This window comes from Aplidium turbinatum, chromosome 8, assembly GCF_918807975.1.
Source record: "Aplidium turbinatum chromosome 8, kaAplTurb1.1, whole genome shotgun sequence".
NCBI lineage: Eukaryota > Metazoa > Chordata > Ascidiacea > Aplousobranchia > Polyclinidae > Aplidium > Aplidium turbinatum.
The window spans coordinates 15,576,635-15,604,354 of record NC_137479.1 but is presented as its reverse complement, the minus strand read 5'-3'; the positions used below and the strand labels follow the sequence as shown (position 1 = coordinate 15,604,354).

At 37.4% G+C, this 27,720-nt stretch overlaps 2 protein-coding genes across 2 annotated transcripts; both read right to left on the bottom strand.

Moving 5' to 3' along the window:
* Positions 1 to 940: 940 nt before the first annotated feature.
* Positions 941 to 10,906, bottom strand: LOC145775320 (beta-hexosaminidase subunit beta-like). Its single transcript, XM_082586593.1, has 15 exons — positions 10,796 to 10,906; positions 7,481 to 9,563; positions 6,969 to 7,105; positions 6,755 to 6,843; positions 6,447 to 6,509; positions 6,323 to 6,366; positions 5,618 to 5,728; positions 5,078 to 5,179; positions 4,594 to 4,756; positions 4,212 to 4,359; positions 3,647 to 3,806; positions 3,112 to 3,289; positions 2,683 to 2,773; positions 2,428 to 2,532; positions 941 to 2,151 (listed from the first exon to the last, which is right to left on the bottom strand). The coding sequence occupies exons 2-15, from the start codon at positions 7,640 to 7,642 to the stop codon at positions 2,091 to 2,093; spliced, it is 1,614 nt and encodes a 537-aa protein (XP_082442719.1). The 5' UTR covers positions 7,643 to 9,563; positions 10,796 to 10,906; the 3' UTR covers positions 941 to 2,090.
* Positions 10,907 to 11,174: 268 nt separating this feature from the next.
* On the bottom strand, positions 11,175 to 27,011 carry LOC145775321 (beta-hexosaminidase subunit beta-like). The gene is made up of 14 exons (XM_082586594.1): positions 26,798 to 27,011; positions 25,864 to 26,000; positions 25,470 to 25,558; positions 24,865 to 24,927; positions 24,613 to 24,656; positions 23,466 to 23,576; positions 22,771 to 22,872; positions 22,204 to 22,369; positions 21,118 to 21,265; positions 19,464 to 19,623; positions 15,616 to 15,790; positions 14,907 to 14,997; positions 13,730 to 13,834; positions 11,175 to 13,345 (listed from the first exon to the last, which is right to left on the bottom strand). Exons 1-14 carry the CDS (start codon positions 26,951 to 26,953, stop codon positions 13,285 to 13,287), a joined length of 1,608 nt encoding a protein of 535 aa, XP_082442720.1. The 5' UTR covers positions 26,954 to 27,011; the 3' UTR covers positions 11,175 to 13,284.
* Positions 27,012 to 27,720: the final 709 nt, after the last annotated feature.

The following is a 27,720-nucleotide window of genomic DNA, read 5'->3' as shown; positions in this document are numbered from 1 at the left end:
GAGCGACAAACATTGTAGATAAAGGGATAGCAAATAAGTTCTGACCAAGCAAAAAAAAAAAAATGAGAAGAGAGAATCCACAATAATCTAAACAAGCAAATATCTAAGTTGGGGTGTGCACTTGAAAAATGTTGACAAATTTTACCTCCTTTTGATCTCTTTTAGTTGCGTATTTTGCGCTCAACACCGACTTTTTGTTTACAATTAAGGCAGGGAAAAGGCAGTGTCAAGTCAAATCCAAAGTTTTTTTTTTTTTTTACAAAGTCAGTGCAGTTTCAGCAGCAAAGAAACACAAAAAAGATAAATTGGTCTATCTATGGCGCTTTGGCCATTCCCATTACTGTGTTCAGATGTGTAGAATCATCTTTTAGCCTACCCTTTTATGGTTGGTTGGTTTTAAATATTTATCCTCGAACTGATAAAGTCTTGATAGGTTATTCCAATATTCATGGTAGTTTCGCATAGTTATAGAGGCCTTTGACGCAAGGCCGGTTACCGAGATTAGCAAAGTTTCCGATTGTTGTATTGTTGCTGCAGGGGAATTATTTCACCCACTAGGTGCCACTGAATGGAAAGCAGTCTTTAGAATACGTTGCCCAAGCTTACACACCGAGAGTCAAACAAGCGCAGTAGTACACGAGAACGCAGCAATAAATGCATTTTATTTGCTAAAAAAGATACCTAATAGCTCGTTTTTTTTTCAATGATAGCCTAGCCTACATTATTTTAACTATCGTGAGCAATGTTCAGCAAAGAAACAGTCTTTCTTGCGTAAAGGCCAAATTAAACTTTGTCACTTTTCTACTATGGGCTAACCTAATGCTGATAAAAACAAGTAGATTGTTAGTGTCATTCGCAAATAGCAAAACCTCTGCTGGGTTTCAAACCTGTCAAGCTGCATGTAAATTGTAAAGCCAGCACGCTGAGCGGACTACACGAAACCATTGCATTGTTTTACTTCAAAATGTCGCTATATTAAATATAATTTTTTGGCTGTTAAAACATTGTATCATGCAACTTTTTTTTATCAAAAAAGTAAAATAAAATTATTTGCTTGATGGAAACACAACGACGAGTATTCAGTTATAACATTCTGTCGTCAGGATCAGCGAAAGGTTGCATGGTCATTGGTCATCTCACAATCTAGCAACGCCGTATAGGCCTACTTCTTAAATAATGCACAATAGGTCAGTGACAAAATTGAAAGCGAAGCAACTGTTCGCTTAATTGCGTTGAAACCTATACTGCTGTAGCGTATAATTCTTTCACAATGACAATAAAAACGGTAAGGAAGCCTGTTGGTAAACAATAGCCTACAGATAAATATTGCACATGTTTCATACTGATGATATGCATCCCATTTGCGTAACCTACTACATGCAGTTAAAGGGAATATTGAAATACATATGAATTACGTTGCTTTCTTGCTTAATCTCACTCGGCCTTCGATACGACGATGGTCATCAACAAACTATACAAAGCATTGAGACGGTTCTGACATTCAGATTCCCGAGGACGTCATATGATATTGCATCGTCATTTTTATCTGGTGTGCACCGTTTTGAGGCGTATCGAATGAATTAGCAAGTTACTAAACAAGTAACAATAATGGACACAGGTTTTTGCAAAATGCGTTCACTACAGATAATTGACAAAATTTTGCCTGAGATTAAATTTTCACTTGTAAGCAAAGGTCACAAAGATTAGTCACGCTACGTCGTTGGGTTCATTATTGTCAGCAGTGCAAATAAAGAAAAAAACAAAACAAAGACCAGTAGACCACCACGTTTCATAACAATTTTGGCAATGCATTTAGCAAAAGTTTATACTTGAAAGTTAGATGAAAAACCTAATCGTCACTCTCATCAACCAACCATGCCACCACTGACAAATGGCTTTAGCAACATGCTCGGTCAATGCGGGGACTTAGAGAGTCAATGTAACCAGGTGACCTGATGTATGATTAAAACAAGGTCATAGACACACTAAAATATACTAGATATGGCCTACTGGTTAATAAAGCATACTATCTGGCTTGGAAACACAAAAAAAATTAGCAAACAAGAACTCTCCTTGATAAAACATTTAGGCTAATCAGTCCATTCGTGTATGCAGAAGCCAGGATGTAAAGGTTCTGCTGGAATGCCACGTCTGAAAACAACAGCAGTACAATTAAAGCAAGTTGAAACAGTTATTAGCACAATTTCATCTAAAATAGCCTAAGAGAAAAAGTGAAGGAGAAAATTCTAATCCATTTTTTTGCCGCCTCAGGGCGATGTTTTTTAGGACTACACCGAAAAGGTAGCCTACTAGAAAGTGGATAACGCTTTAGTATATAGCTAAAGAAAACCAAACAAAAAAAAACGAAAAAATGTATAAGTATTAAGTAACAAAAATAAGATATAAATACATAGGCTACGGGCTTACTCAAGCAATGTGCATCTATGTTGATGAAGTCTAGGAGTTGCTTTTGTAGTGTCATTTACGGCTTGAGCGCTCCATAATCTCTCTGCAACAGCACTTGCTCTCGGCCTAATAAAAAGATCAAAATGTGGTAACCTGGCTGATAACAAACGGAAAAAATGTTGTTCCACAATCGTACACCACGAACAAAGTACATATACCACAGTAAGCCCATTATTCCCATGATAACAATATAACTGTTAATCCAGTAAATCTCACCATAGTCGGGGAGTAATGTTGGTGGCATCTACCCATTCACCCCACATGCAAGCTTCTCCACCAATCAGTAAGTTCTTTTGTTCAGGAGTACCTGTAAGACAGGACATTGTGGAAAATACAGAAGTTAATTTTCAACAACCAGAATGATTATAAATTAATTTCTTGCGTTCTTCCGGTGACTGTAGACTAGACTACTACAAGATATTGAAACGACAGCATTATTATATTATGAGTGTTATTAGTATTTTAGTACACCCATGATGATTATTTCAACTAATCATGAAAAAGAAAACCACTTGAAGCAGAGATGTTTGTTTGACAAGATACAGAATGAAGCTCATATTTTACCCTTCAATCAGTGCAAATCTACGAACAATTTAAAGGGATATTAGCATTTTATTTTATTTGAAAGCTTCCTAATATTGTTACCTTCAAAATCTGTGGGTTCATAGACATAATATTTCTGCCAATCCTCTCCATACGAAATTACGTTGAGATACCATGGCGCAGCGATGAGAGCTCGATAACCTAACTTTGTCACCTTCGCAAGCTCCTCTTGCGGTTTAGCATACCTCTTCCAAACTTCAACTACCGTGTCGCTTTTAACCTGAACAAACGCATGAGGTGCAGCAAAACCGTAAGTCATTAGTTGACATTAAAACTTTCAATATTGTTTAATTAAATGTTGTCATCCTCTCAAGCTATTTATTACCCACATATCATGCAATAAATACTATTAATCATTATCATGTGCCGTCTCCAATCTGAGGGTAATCGTCAATTGTTTCCACAAATCACAATCTTCAGCTCTTTTCTTGGCCTCCCCAATATTAGGCCAGTGGAAATGTTATTCACAGCACATTGAGAGTTGCAAAAGTTGCTAGCTTGGCAACGCCGTATGAAAAGCGTGAACACCTGGCAACACCATTTCACAAACATAAAGTGTCTTTGAACTTGAACTTACAGAAACCCCATTGTCAATCACTTCTTGCCAGACAATGTAACTGAAGCCGATTTCTTCACAAATCTCCACAAGTCTTTGAACGTAAATTTGTTCCAGACTCGAGTAATTTTCAGTAATATTATGTTCTTTCATAAATTTTGTTATTTGAGGGTTGGTTTTCCTGAGAATTACAAATCGTAATCAATTCGTTAACAATAACAAACGAGATATAATGTTTACAAAACATATCGCAGAGCAGCTTTATAAAAGTAACACCACTTAAAACTTCAAACACGGGCATAAACCTGGATACGACAAAATTACATAAAACATGAAGTGAGAGCCTTCCGATCAGAAATAGCGAACGACCACGCAATGACAAAGAACCGACTCAGCTATCAACCTCTTTTCATTTGTTGGTCATAAAAGAGACTTAATCATATCAGAGCAACTTCAAAACGTAGACTGAATCAAAAGCTTTGTCTTTGCTGAAAAGCTAATGTCCTATATAGTATGTTATCATTGCAAAGTCAGTTAATGCTAAAAATGACAACCTCTTGGAAATGTAGGCTACAGCATTTCTTACCAACAAGAAAAGCTGACTTCATCGCCACCGATATGGAGGTATTTGTCCGGAAAAACGTCTCGTATTTCTTTCAACAAATTGCTCATGAATTCATACGAGCTATTTCTTATCGGGTTGATTGGACCAAACGTACCATCAGGTTTGTCATCTGTAAAATAACATTGTGTGTTAAACTTGTTGTAAACCCCGTGCGTTTGCGTCTTGGGTGAACCAATGGAATTCATTTGCTATAAAGCGTTTTCACTGATTTCACTTAAAGCAGTTTTCTGTAAACTTACAAAGTTTTAAATGCTCAATACATAAAAAGAATTTAATGCAAAAAGAGTTTAACAACCTTTGCAAGATTACCAAACAATCAGTCATCAATACGCGACAGTGGTACCTGCATAACAAGGTGTGAGAAGACCTGACTGCCCTTTGCCCCAAGACTGTGAGTGACCAGGTGTGTCGAATTCAGGAACCACACGGATTCCTCTCAGACGGGCGTATTCAATAACCTCCGCTACATCAGACGGTGTGTAGATTTTTGACGAAGTGTAAGAACCCTATAAAAAGCATTCAAGCTGGTTCACTTTCTCATTTACTTTGCCTTTAAAAGTCTGAGATTTGGAATAATTAGTCTCTGAAAACGCTCAGTGCCCAGACAGTCGTTTTCAACGGCTGTACGCGTTGAATCAATGTGAAAAACGACTGATTTGCTGTCCGCGTAATAAAGGATAAGAGAAAGCCGTTACGTAAATGACAGCGTTTTATCAGTCACAGACATGCCGGATAGCCTGCATGAAAGTTTTCTTTGCTTCGATAGTCCTTAAAAAATGTTAAACCGATAACAATTCAACTTCCATTTACAGCAGTTGTGAAAATACCTTTGTGCTCAGATCAGGGTAGACTTCGCTGACATAAGGAAACGAATTATCATCCACGATGTGCCAGTGGAACACATTAAACTTGTTGTATGCCATTGCATCCTAATCAACAAAGACATAATCAGTTTTGTCACAAAACGTTGTCGTCACATTATTACGTGACTGGTCCAGTTTAAAAATACAGACTTGATGTGGTGGAAAGAGAACACAGCGTTAATATCGTAAAAAAAAAAAAAAAGAAAATATTCTGCAAATCAGGTGAATAACTTTCAGGGAATGTGACAGAAGGTGGAACCACCGGAGTGGTTGCGGTGAGAGGTCAAGCGTGCGAGTAAATTGGTCCAATAATTTGGGAGCAAGCTGTGGAGATAAATCATGACTACGTCGGCAATTCCAGACTACATGCTTTGCGCTCCATGCAGCTACATGACGATAAACAAAGAGCAGATTCGTGAAATTTCTCTTATGCCGTTTACGTTAATAAATGTGGCGCAACTCAATTCAACACGTGAGTAGCATTGCAGGGAAGACCTAGCTTACCAAGTTTTGCAAGATGACGTTGACAGGAAGGTAATGCCGAGACGTATCAAGCAAAATTCCTCGGTGGGGAAACCGTGGAAAATCGATGATGGCTGTTTGATTAACCACAATCTAAAAATACAAATTATTCACAAAAAATCTTTTATATTGTGATAGCAAAATAACCTGAACTGGTGATAGATTTACATACATTTTAAAAGTATTTTTCAGAATATCAAGTGTTACTAGTGTGATCTGTTTCATCGTCCACCACTATAGTGTATGCAACGTCTAGCACACACAGTGTTGAGTGAGTAACATTTATGTTGTGTTTAATTTTCTAAAAGTAATTACTACAATTTGATTTATTAAAAGCTTAAAATTGCAGTTTCTATCGCCGCCTACTTGTACTCCTTATGAATGCAAACAATAAAGAAATTTAACACAGAAAGTTACACACCAAATCGTATGAAAGGCATTTGTTTCAACATCAACTAAACCAACTTTCAAAACGTTTAGCTTCCTTATTTGCTATCCATTGCTTTGTGGTGACGGACACATTATAAACATCTATTCTACAGTCTACAGACCACACGAGCATCAATACAATGAAAATTTAATATAATAGGCTAATAGAGTAAAATGCCATACGTAATAAAGACTACAGGCTACAGCCAAGAAAATCATGCGGTAAAAGTCTATTTGTTAGCAGTCTACTTATTTTACCTCTCCATCGTGCTCCCACAAAAGTTGAGAAAAAGTCTCCAGTCCTGTAAAAGATAAAAATATTTATCGATCTTCCAGACCGTGTAACTTGTAATCATTTAATTTCACAACAAAACGAACATGCCTCGAAGTATCCCCCACACTGAGTTCGCTTGCAACCAACTTCTTGTGCCAACAACAAGGTCGTCTGAAAATAGACAAAGTTCGAATCGTAAGTCCTAAAAAATCTCTGAAACAAAGTGAAAATATAAAATATTAGTAACGGAAAAAAAGAAGAAAAAAAGATGTCATGTGTAAGAACGAACTGAACTTGTTTGATTTTATCGCAAGTCAAGTTGTCAAATGATTCACAAGTTATGCAAACAATAATTACAAAGTTAGATTACGTGTATTTGCGTACAAACAGTCCATTATGAGACATAACATTCGTACATGATTCATCCATTTCAAGCGAAGGGTATTTTTCGCATTCTGATTTCAATTTAACTTCCAAGCCGCCGATGGAAAAATCGGATTTTGATCTGAAAAATAAATTTATATTTTTCATCGTGCAAATCAAATAAATTACATTTCAGAAACAACTTTTTGTGAAGTTTTTTTTAGACGAACATCTCAGGTTTTTCAAAATGTTTTACCATCACATCACCTAAATTTCAGCTTTGTAAAGTCTCTTTTCTTTTGAATTAACTTTCCGTATCGTTTGAAAGCTTCTGTTAAGATAGTGCAGAAGTACGAGTGTTGGTTGTAAAAGAAACGAAAAGCTTCAACTTCTACACGAAATGTCTGAAACATAGGTCAGTAAAATAATTCACATCATGATGAATTTTCTTGGTTATTGTCGAATGAAGAACGTTTGACGAAACGACAAATCGTGTCTATTAATATAATAATAATATTCTTGTTCTCCCAACAGTCAATTTCTTGTCGACAAAACCTTCTTTAGGCCTACTGCATGTAAATTTAGAAAGAAGTCATTTTCAGTTCAGTTTGCTTTTATTTCTGACCATCACAAAGAAAAACAATGATAATTCGATTTCGATGAGCTGTTAGATCATAGTAGTCGATGCCAATCCAGTAGACAAATTTGCAATTTTCTCACTATCTTGGTTGTATTGAAGAAATATAGGAATTAATTCATACAAAAATAATTCATCTAACCTCAGGCGACGCCAGCAGAGCTTGGGGTTGAGGCCACACGCTGCCAGGACTGGTATCTCCAAGGCTGGGCACGTACCTCAGAGAGGAAGAATGAACTTGCGAATTAGCAAATGCCCATGCAATATTTACAGAAATAACAAACATTACTCTTGCCCTGATCATGTTTACCTCGGGGTGCTCCAACGTTCACACACAAACAATTGTGCAACCTAGCCTATAGCCTACAAAGATAGAAAACGCAAGGTCACAAAATGAATTACATAGTTTTCATGCAACAGATTCTGACCAGCCAGTCGTCTGGAAGCTTCATATACAGTTCTCAACTCACAAAAAGCTTTGTGTAGGCTATAAATAGTAGAGTTTTTATAGCTGCGGTGCCACACTTAATTTAGTAGAAAAAATAAGTTTGATGACAGTTGGAGACAAAGCAAACACTTTCTGGGATATGCAAATAATTCAATAGATGTATTCATTGTAGCCTACCGAGCTATTTTGCACAAGAAAAATTGGATCTTTCAATGCAAGCTTTCGTGCACACCACTGCTCATTCTTATTTCATGCAAATACCGAAATGATCAAGAGCATTTTACGAAACTGTTGCTTACAAAAGCTGTTCGTCTCTTGTGAAAACGCCTCCTGTTAAAATTTCATTCTTGAAAGCAGTGTCAGAATAAAAAAAAAACTGGAAGGTGAAAACAAGAATTCTGAAACACCCTTTCGCTGTTCTGACAAGTCACGCCACAACTTAAATATAAATGATTTATTCACCGATCATGCGCCACGTGAAGTCAAGCAGATGTAAAATCAAGATGACATGAAGTGATTGAAGCGAAAGAAAGTGAGGAGACCTATTGTGCTCCCATTTGTTTCGCACCTAACAACCAAAACAATAGATTCATATAACACGAGTCATTCATTGCTGGTAACTGCAATGAGGTACATGACAAGGAGATGGATACAGGGTCAGGAAATGGGATTTCATGCGACAAGCATCACAGCAAAGCATGCTAGAATCTGTGTATCAACAAGCTAACGCTAAAACGATGAGAAGAAAACACCTCTTGGGATTGTTTGAATATCATGCAACGCCATGTTTTGATTTTCCTCACCTCTCATAACATTTTTCGTCAGCCATACAACACAACAAGGCTGTGATGAGCCTCATGTGAGACAATGCGTATCGCCTCAATTGATCTATGTCAAAACCATGCATCTACTTTCTCAAAGGTATTGAAGTTGTAATGAGCCCAGTTGTGCTGCTTGGTGACGTGTAGTGCAGTATGTCAACGAGCATGCTTGGTGACGTGTAGTGCAGTATGTCAACGAGCATGCTTGGTGACGTGTAGTGCAGTATGTCAACGAGCATGCACAAAGTAAACTATAAGATTGTGAGTGAAATGAAAGCATTGAAAAAAAATTATTCAACACCAGGTTAAAATTATGTGGAAATTTCTTTTGAAGATGAAACATAATAACTTACGCTAAAGCTGGATCATCTGCTAAATAGCACATGCTGTAAATTGTTAGCGGTTATCAGAAAGACTTCATTAGACGTTGAATCAACGTAATTTACATCTACGAATACTATCATGTTTAGCTTCCTGGTTTGTTGAAGTTCAAACCACAAGCCCGTTCTCGTACTTGTTAGAAGTGACAATTGTTTGAAATAATATTAAATCTCACGAAAAAATCTTCTTTGTAACCGAACTTTCACCGATAGTGAATACTTAACATCACGCACTTATGTAAATTAATCAACGTTAGAAGGCGCAGAGGAGTAGATTAAAAAGCTTTTTCGGTGACAAAACATTGCGTTGTAACGTTGTCCAGTGAAGCGATAAGTATTTCTCAGCAAAGCCAAGCCAATATCCGTAATGTTTATCAATTATTTATTCATCATTAGTAACTTATATAAGCATTAATCATTAATGCTTATATGACAATATTATTTATAGCATATAGTAAATAGTATATAGCATATAGTAAATTATTTTTGCTATGTTTCTGAATAGCGTGGCCAAGACGAGATGAACAAGCCAGGGCAGGATACAACGTGATGTTCTGATTGGCAGGTGACGTTGATCTGGAAAGAGAAAAGACCAGTTAGTTTTTTGGAGTTGAAACAGACAAACCGTTTTATTATGAGAATTTAAACCATTTACGACATGTAGGCGGATTTGGTTACTTACATACTGGATAATAACAAAGGATTGTGCAACCGAACTCATTGCTACTAATTAAAAACAAGCATAACTTCCAACAAAAAAATATATATTTTAAAAAATATCATAGCATTGTTAATTGATTGTGGGAATGTTTACAATTTCAGACTGAAAAAGTCACTTTGGAAGCTTTATCTTGACAGTTTCGGATGCTTGCAAATGGTCTGAACAACTGACGTAACCGACTGGTTCGAGTTTCACCGGAATGAAATGGCTGAGATAGACGCCAAGCCAAACGAAGTGTTTCCATTGACAGTTCCAATAAGCGCTGTTGAGTCATGACAATGATTCCAAGCCAGCAAATGAGCCCTTTTTACACTAATTCAACTTCTGCAGACGATCTATCTACGTCAAATGTGGGCAAGTTTCCTGGCTGGGTCGACACCGAAACAGTTTCCAATCCACCCCCGAATTATATTTCCTCCTTTCACGACTGATACGCTGCCAAATCAATGGTCTTGCCAAACAGTGAAAAACAAATGATTGACAGATGCCTGCCAAAATATTGTAGGCAGCAGGATGCCATGGCAGAGGCTGGAGCAGCATGCGGCAATATGCCACTTCGTGTGGGCGGGGAGTATTTCAACTGGCAAAATTGATATTTCTTACGTTGCAAGTAGGTTACATTTTTTTTTATTTAAATTCCAATTTCCCTAGCTGGGCTAGGATCGGGACTGATCTGGCTTAGATGATACCAACAGTAGCTACAATTAACAAAACCAAAAAAATGTCTAACGTTCGTGCAGGCCGCAACAGCATGTTGATAAAATAACAAAAACTTTTTGAAAATGCAAAGACAGATGTTAAGTGCAGGATGTGTTTCAACTTACACAACTCGTGACATCTACTACTTCCGATGAATCGCAATTTAAAGTACTTGAAAAAATTGCAATGTGATGAAAGTGCCCAAGTCAAATTATCCCTGAGCAACATGAGCGATGTATCGCCACAAGTGTTGGGAAAGAACGACTTTCCTTTTCCGCCGAATGGCAGCAAGTAAGCTGTTCTAAGGAATAACAAAAATTGCAACGCAAGAGGATGACTTAGCTACTAAGCAAGAGAAACATGGCACCATGTCAACGAGAGAAAATACCTTCTTGGTCAAGTTTTCGATTCATCTCCCATCGGTCACTAGCACCTCACATCAAACAAGAACTAGAATGCTTCAAAATGAATGTCGCGAAAAGCTCTTCCAGAGCTCTCCTACACATCTGTAATAAAATAAATGCAGCTTGGTAACCGGACCTGCCAACAATATAGTGCACCTGTCCTTTCAGTCGATTCAGTACAGTAGAATTTGCTACGAATTTAATCTTTTCAAGTGTCCTGATGTCTGTTAAACTACACCCCAATACCAACACGACAAAGATGCGTATTCCTACAAATACTTACCTCTTACTGAAGCTGGACATTTCTGGGATGGTTTTCCGAGACACAAATCTTTTACAAAACTTACGAAGCTAAAATGTTACCTAACGAAAAAATTACGTTAGTCTTCAAAATTCAATTCTACTGTTTCAACTAACAAATCTGTCTTTTTTACATCGAATCGACGTAAAAAGGAAGGATTTTGTTAGCTGAGGTGAAATTTCCTATTAACTTCAACTTATGAAAAATCATCCTAAGTTAAACAGATGTAGTTACAAGTAACACACGAAATCATAAAAGTACATATATACAGCATCAGAACAATATTGTAAACAATTAAAAAAAAAGCAGATCTCAAACTTGCGTGATGGTATTTGATAGCAAGTCCGTCATATACCACACCAAAACTAAAGCACAAAAGTGCATGCATTGATAGTGACACAATACTTCAAGGTACTGATTCTGTTGTCGTAATACTTAATGCGATATAACGTGTCCATAGAGCTGCATGCAAATACGCAAATTCGAGCCAGTTGACGATATTTGGTGCTTTCTGTTCAGCAACCAGAAAAAAGTGTTTCCCAGCAAAGAAAAAGTGTTCTTTACGTAGTTTCATCGTCGTTAAGCGTTGCAAGGTTGTAAAAAGGTTAAATTTCGTTTGATGGGCGATAACCAACGTGCACAAATCGCTAAAACTGAAATACTTATTACAAAATCAGTTCGCAACAACAATACTTGATTTCATTAGAACAGCAAGCCCCGTTAACACAGTAGCAGGGTGAAGTGCACACTGCACATCGGCAGTCAATTGTAAAATGCTGATGCAACAATTGAGTCGGAGTCATCAGTACAGTGTTCATCCGTGAATCATATAGTTGAATGCGTTTTGTCGTTCATTCTACAGTCGACTACCAATAAGCTTCACAGTATGGTGGTGTCAAGAGTAGCGCGGGTGCTGCGATGGCATTGAAGAAACGCTATGCTCGCTGATATTCAAGCTAGAAAAATCTGTTTTTATACATTGATTTCACGCCTGCAAAGTTTCAATCAATTTCACAAGGATAACGGATTTGTTCAGCTGAGATAGAGAGCACTAGGCCCTGTGCTGATAGAAATGGCAGATATCACCATGAGAACAAATGTGCTACAAGCACACCTCGCTGTTAGCCGAATCTTCAAATGCTCTAACTGTTATATAAGGCAACTAGTACATTGAATGAAATAATTACTAGTTGCTACATCCAAGGTGACACCATACTCTTTCAACTACAAGGTATTTGACTTAAAAATGAAACAATCTTCCTTTCAAGCAATGCACATGTGATGATATCGGTGGAACAAACAACACCGCAAAGAACTTACAAAGAAAATCAGTCGTTTTTTTACATTGACTCAACGTCTGCAGTGTAATCAATGCAAAAAACGATTAATTTGCTGTCTGGGAAACACTACATCGCCATTTTTGTTACTTTTTGAACCATTGGATTGAGTAGCGACAGAAAACAAAACACTGCAATGACCAACAAGTTATTAACAAATATTTCAACATAATCCCCACAAATTACAAGCTATAGACTTATTTAAATGCAAACGAACTCGCTTCATCGAACCGTCAGCCGTTGATCCACAAATAAACTTTCCTTTTCCCGTTTGATTTGGCCAAATTAAGTTTGTCCGTTTAAGCAACATGAAGTTTACTTTCTGAATTGACTGTGGTCTTGTTTTTGATTTCCCTCTAAAGGATCAAACCGGGTAAAAATACAAGTTAAAAACTATAAGTTCGCCATGTTTCACAACATTTGCCATTACTATGCGAGATGTATCACAAGGTATGAACGGAAAAGTAAAACTGTCGTAATTAATACTGTACAAAAAGGGCATGTTGAGATGACGCAAGCCACCATTTTCGCATATAATCAAACGTTGAGATAACGTTATAAAACTTATCAGTAAAAACCCAGCCAGAAACATCATCTCACACAGTGCACCCGCTTACAAGAACAAGAATACATTCGGTATGAGATTACCACGCACAATTGGCTAGTTCTTGAGAGGAAATCATAAAAGCAGCTAAAACAGCTAAAAATCTGATCTCCAGTGCATAGTTTATTAGGTGAAGTCAAAATTAACAATCACAAGGCAAACAATTGTTTAAAATTCGTGTGAAAAGAGGTGATTTGTCTTTCTTTAAGTCCTGAAACGTTATGGAATGAGTTAATTCCTCCAATCTTCAACACAGTATCCCGGATGGAGTGGTTCAGCCGGAAGACCGCGTCTGAAAATCAAACATTTTCAAAAAATTTCATAGGTTGTCGTGGAGTGGTCACGTAGCATGATAGCCAAAGCTACCTGGGATATTTCATTCCAACATTTTCCAATAAGTGATGTAAAAATGTGGAGGATGTAGTATGGTAGAAAGTGGTCTGAGACTGTGACGAGACCAGACACGAGAGAGACTTACAAATGTTTAACGATTCGAGACGGTGTGATCTTTCTGACTCATTTCAATGCTTCGATGACAGAAAGGAAAAGTTTAATTTGAAAAAAAAGCCAAGAAAATGCCATTGGAGTTTCGTACAAATCTCAGTACAATAATTTTTTCAACACGAATTGATCAGAACTTTTGTACTTGAATGCCAAGAAACCATGAACCACTCACTGAATCATTCTGCATCGGTGTTGATGAAGCCTTGGTGCGGCTTTGGTGGCATCGTTGACACTCTCGGCGCTCCACAAACGCTCAGCGATTGCGCTCGCGCGTGGCCTAATGACAAACAACAAGGTAATTATGACGAAACTCGACTTTGTAACTAAAGTTAATTCGTTTTGCCGAAGACCATATGCTGGCTCGATATTTTCAAACTCGCTTTCATGCAACACATTGAGGAGTTCTGAATCGGGAGGTATGATATTAAAACAAGCCATACAAAACAGTAGCTTTCTCAGTCCGAGCATAACGATTCTTCCAATGAATTAGGCTTTAAAACAGTGGTTCTTAAGCCCGGTGGCGCACCCTCCTTGAGAGACGTGAAGATTCTTCAAGAGAGGCGCGAACGTGGTAGGCTGTTGTACCAGTATGTTACTGTATTGCACAAGTCGTGAACGAAAATATTGGAAACACCTACCTTGTGTCACGATTATTGATTGGTAAGTGGTAATGTAACTTGATTTCAACTTTAGTTCCCAGCGCCTATTCTTGCGGTTTTTGTGTAGTCCATTGTTCGGTAACAATGGCTGTTTGTGATGTTATTTTGTGTAAAAGTGGCTTTTCTGCATTTGCAAGTGTGAAGAAACAAGCTCGGAACAAACTTAACTGTGAATCTGACATGCGATGTGCATTGTCTTTAACTAAGCTACGAATTAAACTGCTGGCTTCATAACAGCAGCTACATCCGTCTCATTAATGCGAAGAAAAGGAGATTGTGCTCCACTTAAATCTTTTGATTGATGTATAATGGAAAATATACCTTGTTTGCTTTAAAATCCCAAACATGTAAAACTTATGTGGTTTGACTTTGATTAATTGCTTAAACCAAAAAAGGGGGTATAAAGTTTTAAGGTGCCGTCAAGGGGGGCGCAGCCCAAAAAAGTATAAGAACCCCTGCTTTAAAACGTCGCTTTGTTTAAAATTGCCAGCAATGATAGCAATAGCGTTTTCAACCAACAGGGTAGTAAGAATCTGATGACATTACCGAGTAAATAGAAAAATTCTAAACACATATCAATAGATAATACGCGAAAATAACGCAAAGGTTTTATCTTAAATCAGTTCGTTTGCATCGATTCATGATCGTATCAACGTCGCTAAATACAACCAGAACATCAACAGCACTAACCACAATCGAGGCGTGACGTTGCTCCCATCCACATACTCTCCCCACAAGCAAGCTTCGCCCCCTATCAGAAGTGCCTTCTGTGCTGCGGTACCTGAATTTGCAATGTTCATAAAAGTATTGAGAACGTGAAAAATTCTTCATTCTCCTAGCACGTCAGATAAGCAGAACCTGTAGCATTCGGCTATAAAATTAAGCCAAGCTTTTAAAAAAACTGACAATTAATTTGGATAACGAAACGAGTTATTAACGCAGTAGTTCTCAACCGCAGTAGTTACTGTGAATGAGATAGCTGTGTGTGTTTTTGGGGATGAATCAATTTGAGCAGACGTTTCAATTACGTTCGCTTTCACTTCAAAAACGTCAAAACTAAAATGTTTCAATCGTTACTGCTACATAAACAAACAGACTAATTAAGTACATTTGAAATGTTCCAGTGATCTCTTGCGAACATGTTAATACTTACGTACGTCACTACATCATTGTATTTTTGTTTTTCAGTCAAAAATTAGCACTTTATATTATTCTTTGTTTACATAATTTTTCTGACTGGGCAATGGGCATTAGTGCTAGAGTCTCGATACCTGAAAACATAAACACTAAACCACCTTGTCTAAAATCTGCGAAACACTTGCACAGCTTGTGTGATACATTAGTGTGCCATGGCACATTAGAGCGAAGTTGAAGAAAAAGCTGTGTAAATTGTACATACCGTTGAAGTTTGAAGGCTCGTATGTGTAATAACGGATCCAATCTTCACCAGTCGAAATATAATCGAGATACCAAGGAGCGGCGAGCAGGGCGCGATAGCCTTTTGAAGTCACTCTGGCCAGTTCCTCATCTGGCTTGTTGTTGATCCAAACTTCCACCACCGTGTCAGGTTTCGCCTTGTGAAGAAAAAATCGATCTTTTAAAACATCTATCTGATTACTACATTAACTGGCTCACGCCTCACAGTATAATCTTTTCACAAAAGTTTCCAACGACTTTTCTGTATTATGCTATATTGCATTATGTATAACCATAGCTGGATTGGACAATGCTCGTGAAAGAATTCCAGTTCTCAGAAATGCAACAACCACGACCTACCAGAACACGGCCAAATATGTTGCTATTTGAGGAAATTTCTAAGAGTCTGAATTGTTACAATCGTAGCTATGATAAACCTGTCATCTTCCCATTACCAGAAGTAAGTAAAATAAGCAATATTTGCACCTAGGCATATGTTTGGCTTGTTTAACAGGAGATTAGGTATGTGCGTTGAGCACAGTTTACACTACAATAATGTAATATGTAAAACTTTTCAACTGCACCCTGGAGGTAGTATCGTTTGGTGTAATTGCATGTTTCATTTATAATATCAAGGATTTTTTGTGGATTCTATGTTGTAAGTTGTTCATTTGATGTGTCAATTTAAATTTTAATTCGTTTGTTTTTCGCCAAGTTTAGTTTTGCCAGTAAAATATAGCTATTGGCGAATGATCCTGCTTTACAAAAAAAACCTAACGACTGTACGTATGATGAGGCTACCTCCAGGATGCAGTTGTAAAGTCTTACATATTTTACATTTTTATTGCATATTGTGCTTAACATACATATCTAATCTCTGGCAAAGCAAGCCTAAAATATGTTTAGATGCAAATGTCGCTTGCCTTACATACTTTTGCAAGTGGAAGAATGACAGGTTTATCGTGGCTATAATTGTAACAATTCAGACTCTTAGAAATTTTCCCAAATAGCAACATATTTGGCCGTGTTTTAGTTGGCCGTGCAACAACTATGAACAATGTGTAAACAAAAATGTATTTTTCACTGACGATTCGCGAAATACAAACAAACATATCACATCATACGCCTTTCTGGGCCAGGGGTGTGTTGCCTGGTACTAGTGATGGTGTTTCAATGGAATGCTGCTCGAGGCACAAGATCAGTCACAAATAATTTCACAATTTGTTTATTAAAATGTACCTTCAACTTCTAAAACATAATGAAGGATAATCTCACAAACCAAGCAGTGAATTTCTGAGCGCAAATGGTTTATTGAAGTTGTATGTACGGTAAGTCTCTCAGAGGTGTGTGCGCCTGGGGTGTGTGCGCCTGCAGTGTTGTACGGTAGCACGACATGGATACTAAGAGAGAGTGAAGTAGCAATCGCTGCCAAGAGAGAACCAGCCACCTCCACTAGTAGGGACCAAACCGAATATGGATCGTGATGGTTAGACACAAAAGTTTCTAGAGTCTAGACGATGTCTACATTAAATCTTCGTGCCGAATGGAATGGTCTTTCTTTGAAAACCAATCTGTCTAATTTAAAGGTAACTTCGTTAAATGAAAAACATCTTTGAGCAAAAATTTGACAAGACCTTTCCCGGCCTCGAAATTCGTTTTTGTTGACAGCGGACAAACGTGTCCGGTCTGAGCAGCTATCTCGGCGGACAACTTAAGTCTCACGGCGGACACACCAGTTTTAGCGTCGATCGTCATGTTTAATCATTTTATCTTAATAATTCTTCGCCATTCGAAAACTAAAGCTACTGTTTAGAAGGCTTTTAAAAATTTCAGCGAAGTCACTCTGAAAGGCTTTCATCAGACCAACGAGTGCGCTTGAAGAGTCAAAGCGCGGTGTATCTGCTTAAGCCGCATAACTGATTAACTTCCACCGAACGAGGTCGTGTGGCTTCTTGCGTCACAATGCTCTGGGCACGAGTCGGAAAACTTCTACACTAACGCCAATATTTCCTGCTGTGCAAAGTTTCATTGAGCTTTTTTCTTTAGATTTATTTTGCGTGTCTTGTGAGCGAAAGTGAATTTTCCCTGGGCGTTCTCTTTCTTACTGTAATACCAAAACTTAACAAATTTTGCTGCATCTTGCTGTAATACAGCCTACTCGTATAATCTAATTTTGTAAGTAACCAATCTTGCAGTGGCGTATTCTCCATGCATGTAAGGCATGCACTGCATGCCTTACAATTCTGATGAAATCAGAAATCTTTCAGAAGCAACGAATTTATGTGTAGACATTAAAAATGTTAATACCAGAACCACATCGCTCTCTTAATTTCAATATTCGAAACAACTGTTCGTTTTCAAAATTTGGAAACTTTGCTGACCCTGGCAACTCTGCATGCTGAGACGAGCTCAGCATGCGTTGATAATACAATTTGCCTATCTCCGCTCTTTTACAACAGCGTGGCGCAAATGGAACCAAGGCATGCAGATTTGAAATTGCATGCAAACCAAAAATCACGATCTCGAGACAGGGTTGCCAGATTGGCCTTTTTAAGGCTAAATCTCAGAAATTCGGATTGTTTAAAAAGTGTTTGGCCGGACTATTTTTGTTTGGACGCTTGGTCTTTTTTAGTTTTCCGATTGGCATTTGTTTGGCCTTTTTTCTTTTGGTCCTCATAGTTTAAGTCCTTGCGGTTTTCTACTGTAGATAGTATGATATACTTGAGACCTAAGCACAGTAGTTTAAAAGATCATCAAGAAAACGGGTCGGGTGTATGCTAAAGGCCATACACCGCTGCATAGCGCTTCAAGTCAGCTTTCCTGCAGTGCAGGATAAAGATATAAAATTAAGACATTGGATTCATGGTGCGTTCCAAACTTCATTTTTTGCAAAACAGCTCAAACAATTATCAGCTAAGTAAGGCTCAGATTGCACGAAAAGCTATAAAACCTAAGGCAAATTTGCAAAATTTTCCTGGGGGGGCAAGCCCCCAGACCCCCCTACACTGGCTATGACCCTCCTTCCATTGCATGCCTACGAAAATCAACCAGGATACGCCACTGCAACCTTGAGTTATCAATATCAAAGCCAGACATTGTGACGTAAGAATTGAACTAAGTTGCGCGTGATTAGTGTAGAAGTGCCGGTATTCCCATCGGTTCTTAGCAAAAAATTCGCCTTTATTACGCTGATTCAATGTCTTCAATCGTTGCAGCAACGTAAAAATCGAAATTTTTTTTTCGTGATTGGAAGCTAGGAGATACAGTATTCACATTTTCTAGATGCGCTGGAAATTATATTATTGCAACAATTGTTTTTGGTATTAAATGACGATTTGTATCTCTAGTTTCTGTGTTATTTCTCGGCGGACAAATATGACCGATCTAGATGGTACTTCCCACGGACATCACATGCTGTGACGAATTTCGAGGCCTGCTTTCGCTGTTGACGTTATATCCGACAGCACCGACATATCTGGTCACAAAAGACAAGTACGAATCCTCTCCTTTGCAAGGCTGCGTCTTCAATTTAGTCAAGCGCAGGCAGAACGCTAACTTTGTAATACTGTGCTGGTAAACGTGACATGAAGAAAGAAGCCGCAGATTATTATCAAAAATGATGTGACCCGAGACCGCGGTGAATATGAGATGTGCGCCTGTAAGTATGAGGTCTAGGTGACAAAACGATACAACAGCTGCGAGGCACCTGCCCTGTTTAGCCCAGGTCTTTGACACCAATTCCGGACGCCTAATGCAGAGCACTTCTGCCTTATTAAATTTAGATTTAACCGAAAAACATATGATAATAAGCTAGGCAATCTATGAAACTACCTGAACTCCGTTGTCGATGACTTCCTGCCACACGATATAGCTGAAGCCGATCTGCCCACTTATGTTGAGAACACGTTGCACGTAGACTTCCTCCAACGCAGCATAGTTGCCGGTTATATTGTTTTCTTTCATGTATTGAGTGATGGACGGGTTTGATTTCCTAACGAAAGATCAACACATTTCATTGCGTGCTTTTTTATGGCGTGCTTGGTTTTAAAGACACGTAAGTGTCATCGTTCATGCAAACAAAAGTAATTGCTCAAAGGCTTGGTTTGACAACCCCGAGTCAGACATCAATATAAAAAAGCTGAATGCTTTTTCTACGTCATAAAAACGAAAAGCGCAGTGATCAAAACAACTGTCATAATGCTGCATAAGAGACGTCAGCAACTTTCTTACTGACTGAACGCGTTTCGACAAACACGCCCACTTCCCAGTCAGCAAAACCCGTCATATTTACATTAGTTGAAGGTCTGCTTCAACGTCTGCAGACGTTGAATCAATCTAAAAATAACGGATTTTGTTCTCCGAGTCATTCAGTAAACGATGGATGAAAAATACCAACTTAGTCACATTACAACTTAGAAGCCATGCTATTTGAAAAAGCAAAGAACCGCATCTTGCAAAGTGCCAACATTTCAAGCACATCATATGATTACAATCACGTGATAGGGGCGTTGATGCAAAACCAAACGATTGTTAGTTTTATAGCGAGCACAACGTTTAGTGAATTTGCAGAATGCAGCAAACCTAACTTTTCTCTTTTACAGGCTGTTGACCACGAGACAAAAGTTACATAACGCTGTGTATGAAACATCACCTGGAGAATGTACCAACCGTTCAAAATGCAAAGAAAATTTGCTTTCTCATCACTGGTCAGGGGCTCAGGGCACACCAGATATAGTGATGAACTTCCATACAATTATTATGTATGCGCTGTATTTGAAATTGCAGTAAAGTTCGTATGAACATTGAAAATATCGCCGCTTAGAGAACGCATAGGTGTTAATTGGGTCATCAAAATCTTATTTTTTTGCCCGGTATAAGTGTTTTTTCAATTTTTAAATGCTTTTAATACCTAACCCAATCAAAATATTTGTTTAATAACTGATCATTTGAAATATTTGGAAACTTTTTCTTCATTTGAAATATTTGGAAACTTCAAAATGATACTTTCACCCCTTCTCACCTATGAAAAAGTATCCACTGCAATCAAGAATGTATTATGTGGAGATAGTGTTGTATGAAAATTACGAAACTGCTTTTAAAAAAGAAAATGTTATCCGTCTGCACAAAAATTCGGCAGTATGTAAAGTGCTTAGCTTGACTTGTAGTTTGTGATGCCCTTGAGCTGAGGCCTTGAGGCAACATTTTGGGTTATGAAGCCTTGCACTTCGTATCTGCGCGAGTTTACCAAACCAAAACTGGATTTCCGTGGAGGCTTGAGTGACAAATTTTCGTTTAAAATTGAAGTGGACAAGTGTAATTGGCTGGCTATTCTGCAGACTGCAACGGCAAACTTTTAACCAAAAAAAAAAAAACACAAACAAACGACAAACCAAAGTCCAAATCAATTTGACCACACGCCAAACAAAAAAAACACGTTAAGCCATCACATGAACGTCGACTTTCCCAAAACAGCGTAAGTACCCACCAGCAAGAAAAGCTGACTTCGTCTCCACCAAGATGAATGTATTTCTCTGGAAAAACTTTTCTCAGTTCCGTGAACAAAGTGTTGATGAAGGTGTAGGACGTATCAACGATAGGATTGATTGGGCCGAAGCTGCCATCTGGCTTCCCATCTGTAAGTATGGTTTGAAAAAAAACAGCACTGACATGATGGTGGTGCCTTTTTGCCTTGCAGTTTGGGCTATCCCAAGCTGTAAAACCCGCCCTTTTTACATTGATTCAACGTCAGCAGACTTTGAATCAATGTAATAAAGATAAAATTTGATTGGCTTTAGTCACGTGAATAGTTTCAAAGTTCTAAGCCCCATACCTATTTGAAACAGCCATTTATTCGTAAATAGTTGCACAAATGTTGTGTCATTATTTTACTGTAAAAATTAGTAGCGTGTCTGCGTAGTAAGCAGAAATGCATCACGGATTTGCAGAAGTACAAGCTGCGTCGCGGCATATTTGTGTACCGGTAAGTTGTTTTCAGACAAAAATTGGAATTGTTTAATCATAGGTAAGGCAACCACTGCGTGCATTGCACTGCAGTCACATGAAAACTATCTACACATGACAAGCATCCATAAACAAATAAAAAGTGCCGTGTCGAAAGGCCACTCAATAGCTTTGGGCATCCATTGGCAAATAACCAGTTAAGCCAAACCGTTTGTTGAAATATTTCTTCAGCCGAATAAACATAGTTTATGAGTTGAAAGGTCTTGTTTTCCTGGCTCGTGGTGCGATTGGCTTATGATTTGCAGCACCGGTCATAAGAACGGTACCTATTAAAGATCTCTTATAGACAAAAATAATCAAACGTCAAGCACTCAAACGTCATTGGAGTTAAATAAATCACATTTTCGACATGACAGGCATCTCGCAAAGGTTCTCGTTATTTACTTCGTTTAAACGATGCCACAAGTTAAAACGATGAAACCGTGGCAACTTATCAAGCTGAGTATTTGCACAACTTTCTCCGGGAAGTGCGAAGGAAGATGGTGCATGATAACAATAACAATAAGCGAAAAAATACAAAACTGAGTTTAGAATCTTTGAAACAACTTACCTGCATAACAAGGTGTGAGAAGACCTGACTGCCCTTTGCCCCAAGACTGTGAGTGACCAGGTGTGTCGAACTCAGGAACCACACGGATTCCTCTCAGACGGGCGTATTCAATAACCTCCGCTACATCAGACGGTGTGTAGATGTGCGACAGAGGGGTATAAGCACCCTGCCGCGAGCAATAGGAATATTACCGAAGTTGAAAAAATAACTTAGCAAGCATTATCGGAATGGCCCGTTTCGGTGAGTCCGATTCCTCAACGGGAGATTTTTTCAATTTTTTTTAAATTATCGGGTACCGTAGCCTAACTATCATTGCCGTTTTAGGGTTCGGGGTTAGGGGTTAGAGGTTAGGAACTCACCTAATCAGACTCACAGAATCGGACTCACCGAATAGTAGCAGACCCAGCATTATGATGATAATGTAGTAGCTTTGAAACATCAAGAGTTTGCATTGAAAGTACGCAAAAAGAAATTTAACTAGCTTTGTCACAAAAATCAATGAACTATCAGCTTTCTAGTTTGTGTACTTCACGTGTGCACGCAAAGCTAAATAGCTTCATGGTTTACCTTTGTGCTCAGATCAGGGTAGACTTCGCTGACATAAGGAAACGAATTATCATCCACGATGTGCCAGTGGAACACATTAAACTTGTTGTATGCCATGCCATCCTAAAAAATATCATGTAAAATCAATTTAAGAATACTGTATTTCAAATCAATAAAAAAGTTTCAAGTCGGCGGAATCATGAGATACATCACGAAGCAAAATAGTATTGGTTAGGGTTGCAGTCAAAAACTGTAGCAAATGCATGAAAAATCAGATATAATCATTGCACTACATACAGAAATCTTGCCATGAATGTGTTCTTGAGCAATGAGCAATCTGTGAAGTTTCTTTTTTCTAAAATAGTTGTGGTTGCAGTGGTAATTGCGGTGGAGTAAAGAAGCTGCTATTTAAACACTAACAATACGATCCCAGCTTAAACTGACGACATGCAGGCAATAGGCATGCAATCAATTAAACGCACTTCTTTTGGTTTGAAAAGTGGATTACAAGTATTTATTCGGGCTACATAAAGGCCTACACGAACTGTGTTGCAAAACGCTTGTGCAATGTATGCGGAGAAAAATTCATCAGCAAAACGTATTCATTCTAATTAGCCTACAAACATTGGATTCTATATTTAGTTAATAGTTTGCTTCTGAATATTGTAGCCAACTAATACAACGATTGAAAAGTTACTAAAGATGTGCCAACTTACCAAATTTTCCAGAATCACATTCATAGGAAGGTAGTGCCTTGAGGAATCAAGTAATATTCCACGATGGGCATATCTTGGAAAATCAGTAATGCTAGTTTTGTTCAGCACAATCTGAAAGTAAAAGACAAGTATGACAGTAAGAGACCAATCAATAAGCACCAGGTTCTAAACAGAGTCATCTGCAGTAGAAGTGCATCAATTCTGTGTAAGCAGCTCAGGCGGATTGTAGACCAGAAGTTTGCATTCCATATCAGCGGCAAAACAGGTCAAAATTCACCGTAAAAAATCGATGAACTTTCATTGGGTTAATTGTTTTCTATTCTACGACAGATAGAGATTTTTCTAAGTTTTGTTTGGAATTTTTAAGTAGTTCAGAATACAGTAAGTGTTTCCGTGGCATATACAAGATGAAAATACTGGATACAGAAATAACACAAGCCTTTCCCATGCTAGTTTGAATACAGAGAAGAATACAAAAAATATTCCAAAAAACAAAAGACACAATATCAGAGCAGACTATTGCCAAACATGTTCAATTGTTTACGCTGGTCCATGTTTAACATGGCATTTTATGCGTTAATGGTTATGGAACAAAACATGGAAATTCAGTGTCACTTGTCCATGTCCCTACTGAAAATGTTGTACACTCACTATCTACAAAGAGTAATTAATAATACAGTATGATATTAACAAAAATATGTTTAATTTGATGGTTGTACCAATTTTTCAATATGAAAAACAAAACAGTGTTCCTCCATAATTCGTAGATTTGACTATAGGCATACGCAGCCAAGTAACGTAATCAGATTAAACATATTTCAGTTTATTATATAGTAACATTTACAGAAAACAAAAAACTGCATTAAAACAAATGAAGTTTTATATCGAACGTTTTCGACATCACATGATGTCTTTTTCGGATATAACATACAGTACTTTTTATCTACATCTTATCTAAACAAAATACCATGGTTAAATATTAAATTTATCAACAGGAAAAAAAACAAAAAAATGAACATACTCTTCATCAGTACACTTTGGCACAAATGTTTTTTTTAAATATCCAGACTAAAGTTGATACTGAGGAAGCGCACAATTCGCCCAACAATAAACCTATATTATAATAAACGCAAATGTATAGGCCTACCTGCCCATTGTCATTCCACAGCAGTTGAGAAAATGTTTCCAAGCCTGCAAAGTAATATTAGTCAGCACAATGGCAAAATACATAGTCTATCAATCTGCATACAAGCAGTAAGTATGAGAGCAGTTCGTATCACAAATTCTTGAAGAATATATGGCACACAATACATTTATCAATTCTAAAATTCATTTATTTCTCACATAATACAGCAGAAACACCAAACAATTTCTGGCATTCTAATTCACAGCATTATACCTCTTAATATCCCCCAGACAGATTGAGATGTCAAGATATCTGCATCACCGACATCCAAGCTATCTGCAATATTAATATATATATATGAGCACATTCAAGTTTGAAGAAGAAAGATCACAAGCACAGTACATCACTTTAAGCATTCATTGAAAGCCTTCCTTTCTAAACTATATATGATGTTGTGACTTAAGAATCAAGGGTAGCTCAGTTGGTTAAGTGCCTGATTTCATGAACGAAGAGACTGTAAGATTAATTTAAGAGGCACTGGTTAGACTCTCAGTAAGTATGGTTGAGCAACACATTTCAAGGACAGCTCTGAATTCAGCGGCATGTAATGAATGGAATAATGACAACAATGAAAAACTTCTCTTTGTTAAACTCGGCGACAGGGCCTGCGTCAGTATTGCAAAGCCTCTACAAGTAAGTGAAACTGCCAGGATTAAGCTCTTCAAGAAGCTTCTTAGTCCGAGGATAAAGATTTCCACAATCAACTAAATTCTTGAAAACAATCAATAAGCCTGCACACATGTAGATAATTATGTAAACAAATTGATTATTTCAATGCGGTATCTGCCTGTAGTCAACACACATCTTCACATTCTTACAATGCTCATTCATTTCAAGAGAAGGATAATCTTCACAAGGCGAAAGCAAATTCACGTTTAGTTTGGTGAAAGACATTGCAGCACGAGGTCTGTGGGAAACAAGTTATTGAATAAAAAATATAATAAAAAACAAATGAAGTCATCAACACATTCAAGCATTAATACAGTGAGTATCATAATTATAATCTTTTGTATACATATATATATATGCAAACAAATACTTATGTAATCATCACTTCTTTACAGCACCATTACACCACTAATCAATATATTTATACAATAATCTGTCAAATATTTAGGTGTAATATACCATATCATATGGAACAAAACTATAACATAATGTAAAGCTCCATTGACTCAAAAACAAAAGGATAAAGTAGGCAACTTAGCTTACTTGAATTTAAGCTTGAAGCTTGCAAAAGAATTAAGAATCAAATTTTCATATCTTTTAAATGCTTCAATCAAAAGACTGCAGGTGTGCGATGTTTCAACAAGTGAGAATGTGAACTGTGTCACATCAACTGAGTACACCTATAACCAAAAATTTAACAAGGAGTTTTAGCCCAGTCAGCAAAGCTGGTCCTTTTTACATTGATTCAATGTCTGCAAATGATGAATCAATGTAAAATGGACCAGTTTTGCTGGCTGGGAGTTTTGTCAAACCACTCAGGTTGCACCAACCACTGCTTATGTGAATTGATTGCTGCAACATAAAAATCAGATCAGCCAAGTTATCTTTTAAAATCGTTTGTACGGTATTAAAAACGTTTCACTGTGTTTAGACAGTTTTTTCAAATAAATTTTGAATATCAAATCTTGCTGTAGCCTATCAAACTTACTCCGGTGTAAAGAGTGTACGCTGTAGCATAAATAAGTCAAATAAAATATTGGTGCAGCATGGTACAGAAAATTGAACATTATGGAAAATAGTTTATAAATTGTATTCAATCAAGTTTATTTCGACATAGCTCCATGTTCATTTCAATGTACAAATATCACAAGATATTACATGTTAGGCTACTTTTATTCATATGGAAGCTACACCATGAAGGCATAAAAAAAACATGAGGTTATCAAAGTCAAGGTGCTCCCACAAGGAATGCTGTAAACAATGCAATCAAATAGATAAGGTAACCCAAAAAACATGATTACAACTGACAAGTTCAGCAACATTTAGTTTATATATTACTCCAGATTAAAGATTGCATATATAAAATGTCTTATCAATAATTCAGCCAGAAATTACAACATTCACAATTGCATTGGTAAATATTTATTGTATATACATATTGTAAGCTACAGACAAACTATATATTACTGTAGCTCACCTGAGGAGAGGAAAAGTGTGTTTGAGGTTGTGGCCACACACTGCCAGGACTGGTGTCACCAAGACTGGGCACATAGCCAAGTGATTCTGACTTAAACTGGGAATTTCCGTTGACAGACACAATAAAAACACAAATCAGTGCACAAAATTGCTTCATTCTGGTGCACTTTTGTACTTATCCTACCACACGTTATTTCAATTAGAACAAATGCACACCTACTGAGTAACTGACATGGTAAATTAGTGATTCTATAAGCATGTAATCATTGAGCTGACTTAACAACATGACTTTCATTGATCTCAGTACCCAAACATTATGGTGTATGTAAACATCAAGTCTTAAGTGGAACATTAATACATTCAAAATAGATCATCGGAAATGTAAGCTGGGTATCCTTCTTAGCATCAGGTGGTAAACTACAGTAGTACAGTCACCAGAAGAACGCAAGTCATTTTATAATCATAATGCCTGGTGAACAGTCTCATTCTGTATTCATTCTGTATACATTTGATGCATTACGGTATATATTATTGCTCTATCTTTTGTTGGAAAATATGAATTGTCATCAAACACTATTGTTGCTTCACTAATGAGGTCCGGTCTGACTGCTATCGTTAACCAGACTAGCTTTTTCATTACAATAACACTATCCATGCTGTTACTTGTTTATTTTTTTTACCAGTTGGCTGTTTAAACAAAATAAGCATGCTATGTATTTTATTTCAAATTTATGAATTTTGTTCTACGTGTTTAATTTATGCTATATTATACAGATAGAATGGATTGAAATAAACAATTTAATAAAAGATTGTTGTTTAATTTTGAGAGTCTAAAATGGAAAGTAAACAAAAGTGGCATGGGCGAACAAGCTGCAAGCAGCACCTGCAAAGATGCAATACTATCCAAGATATTTTTAATTTTGC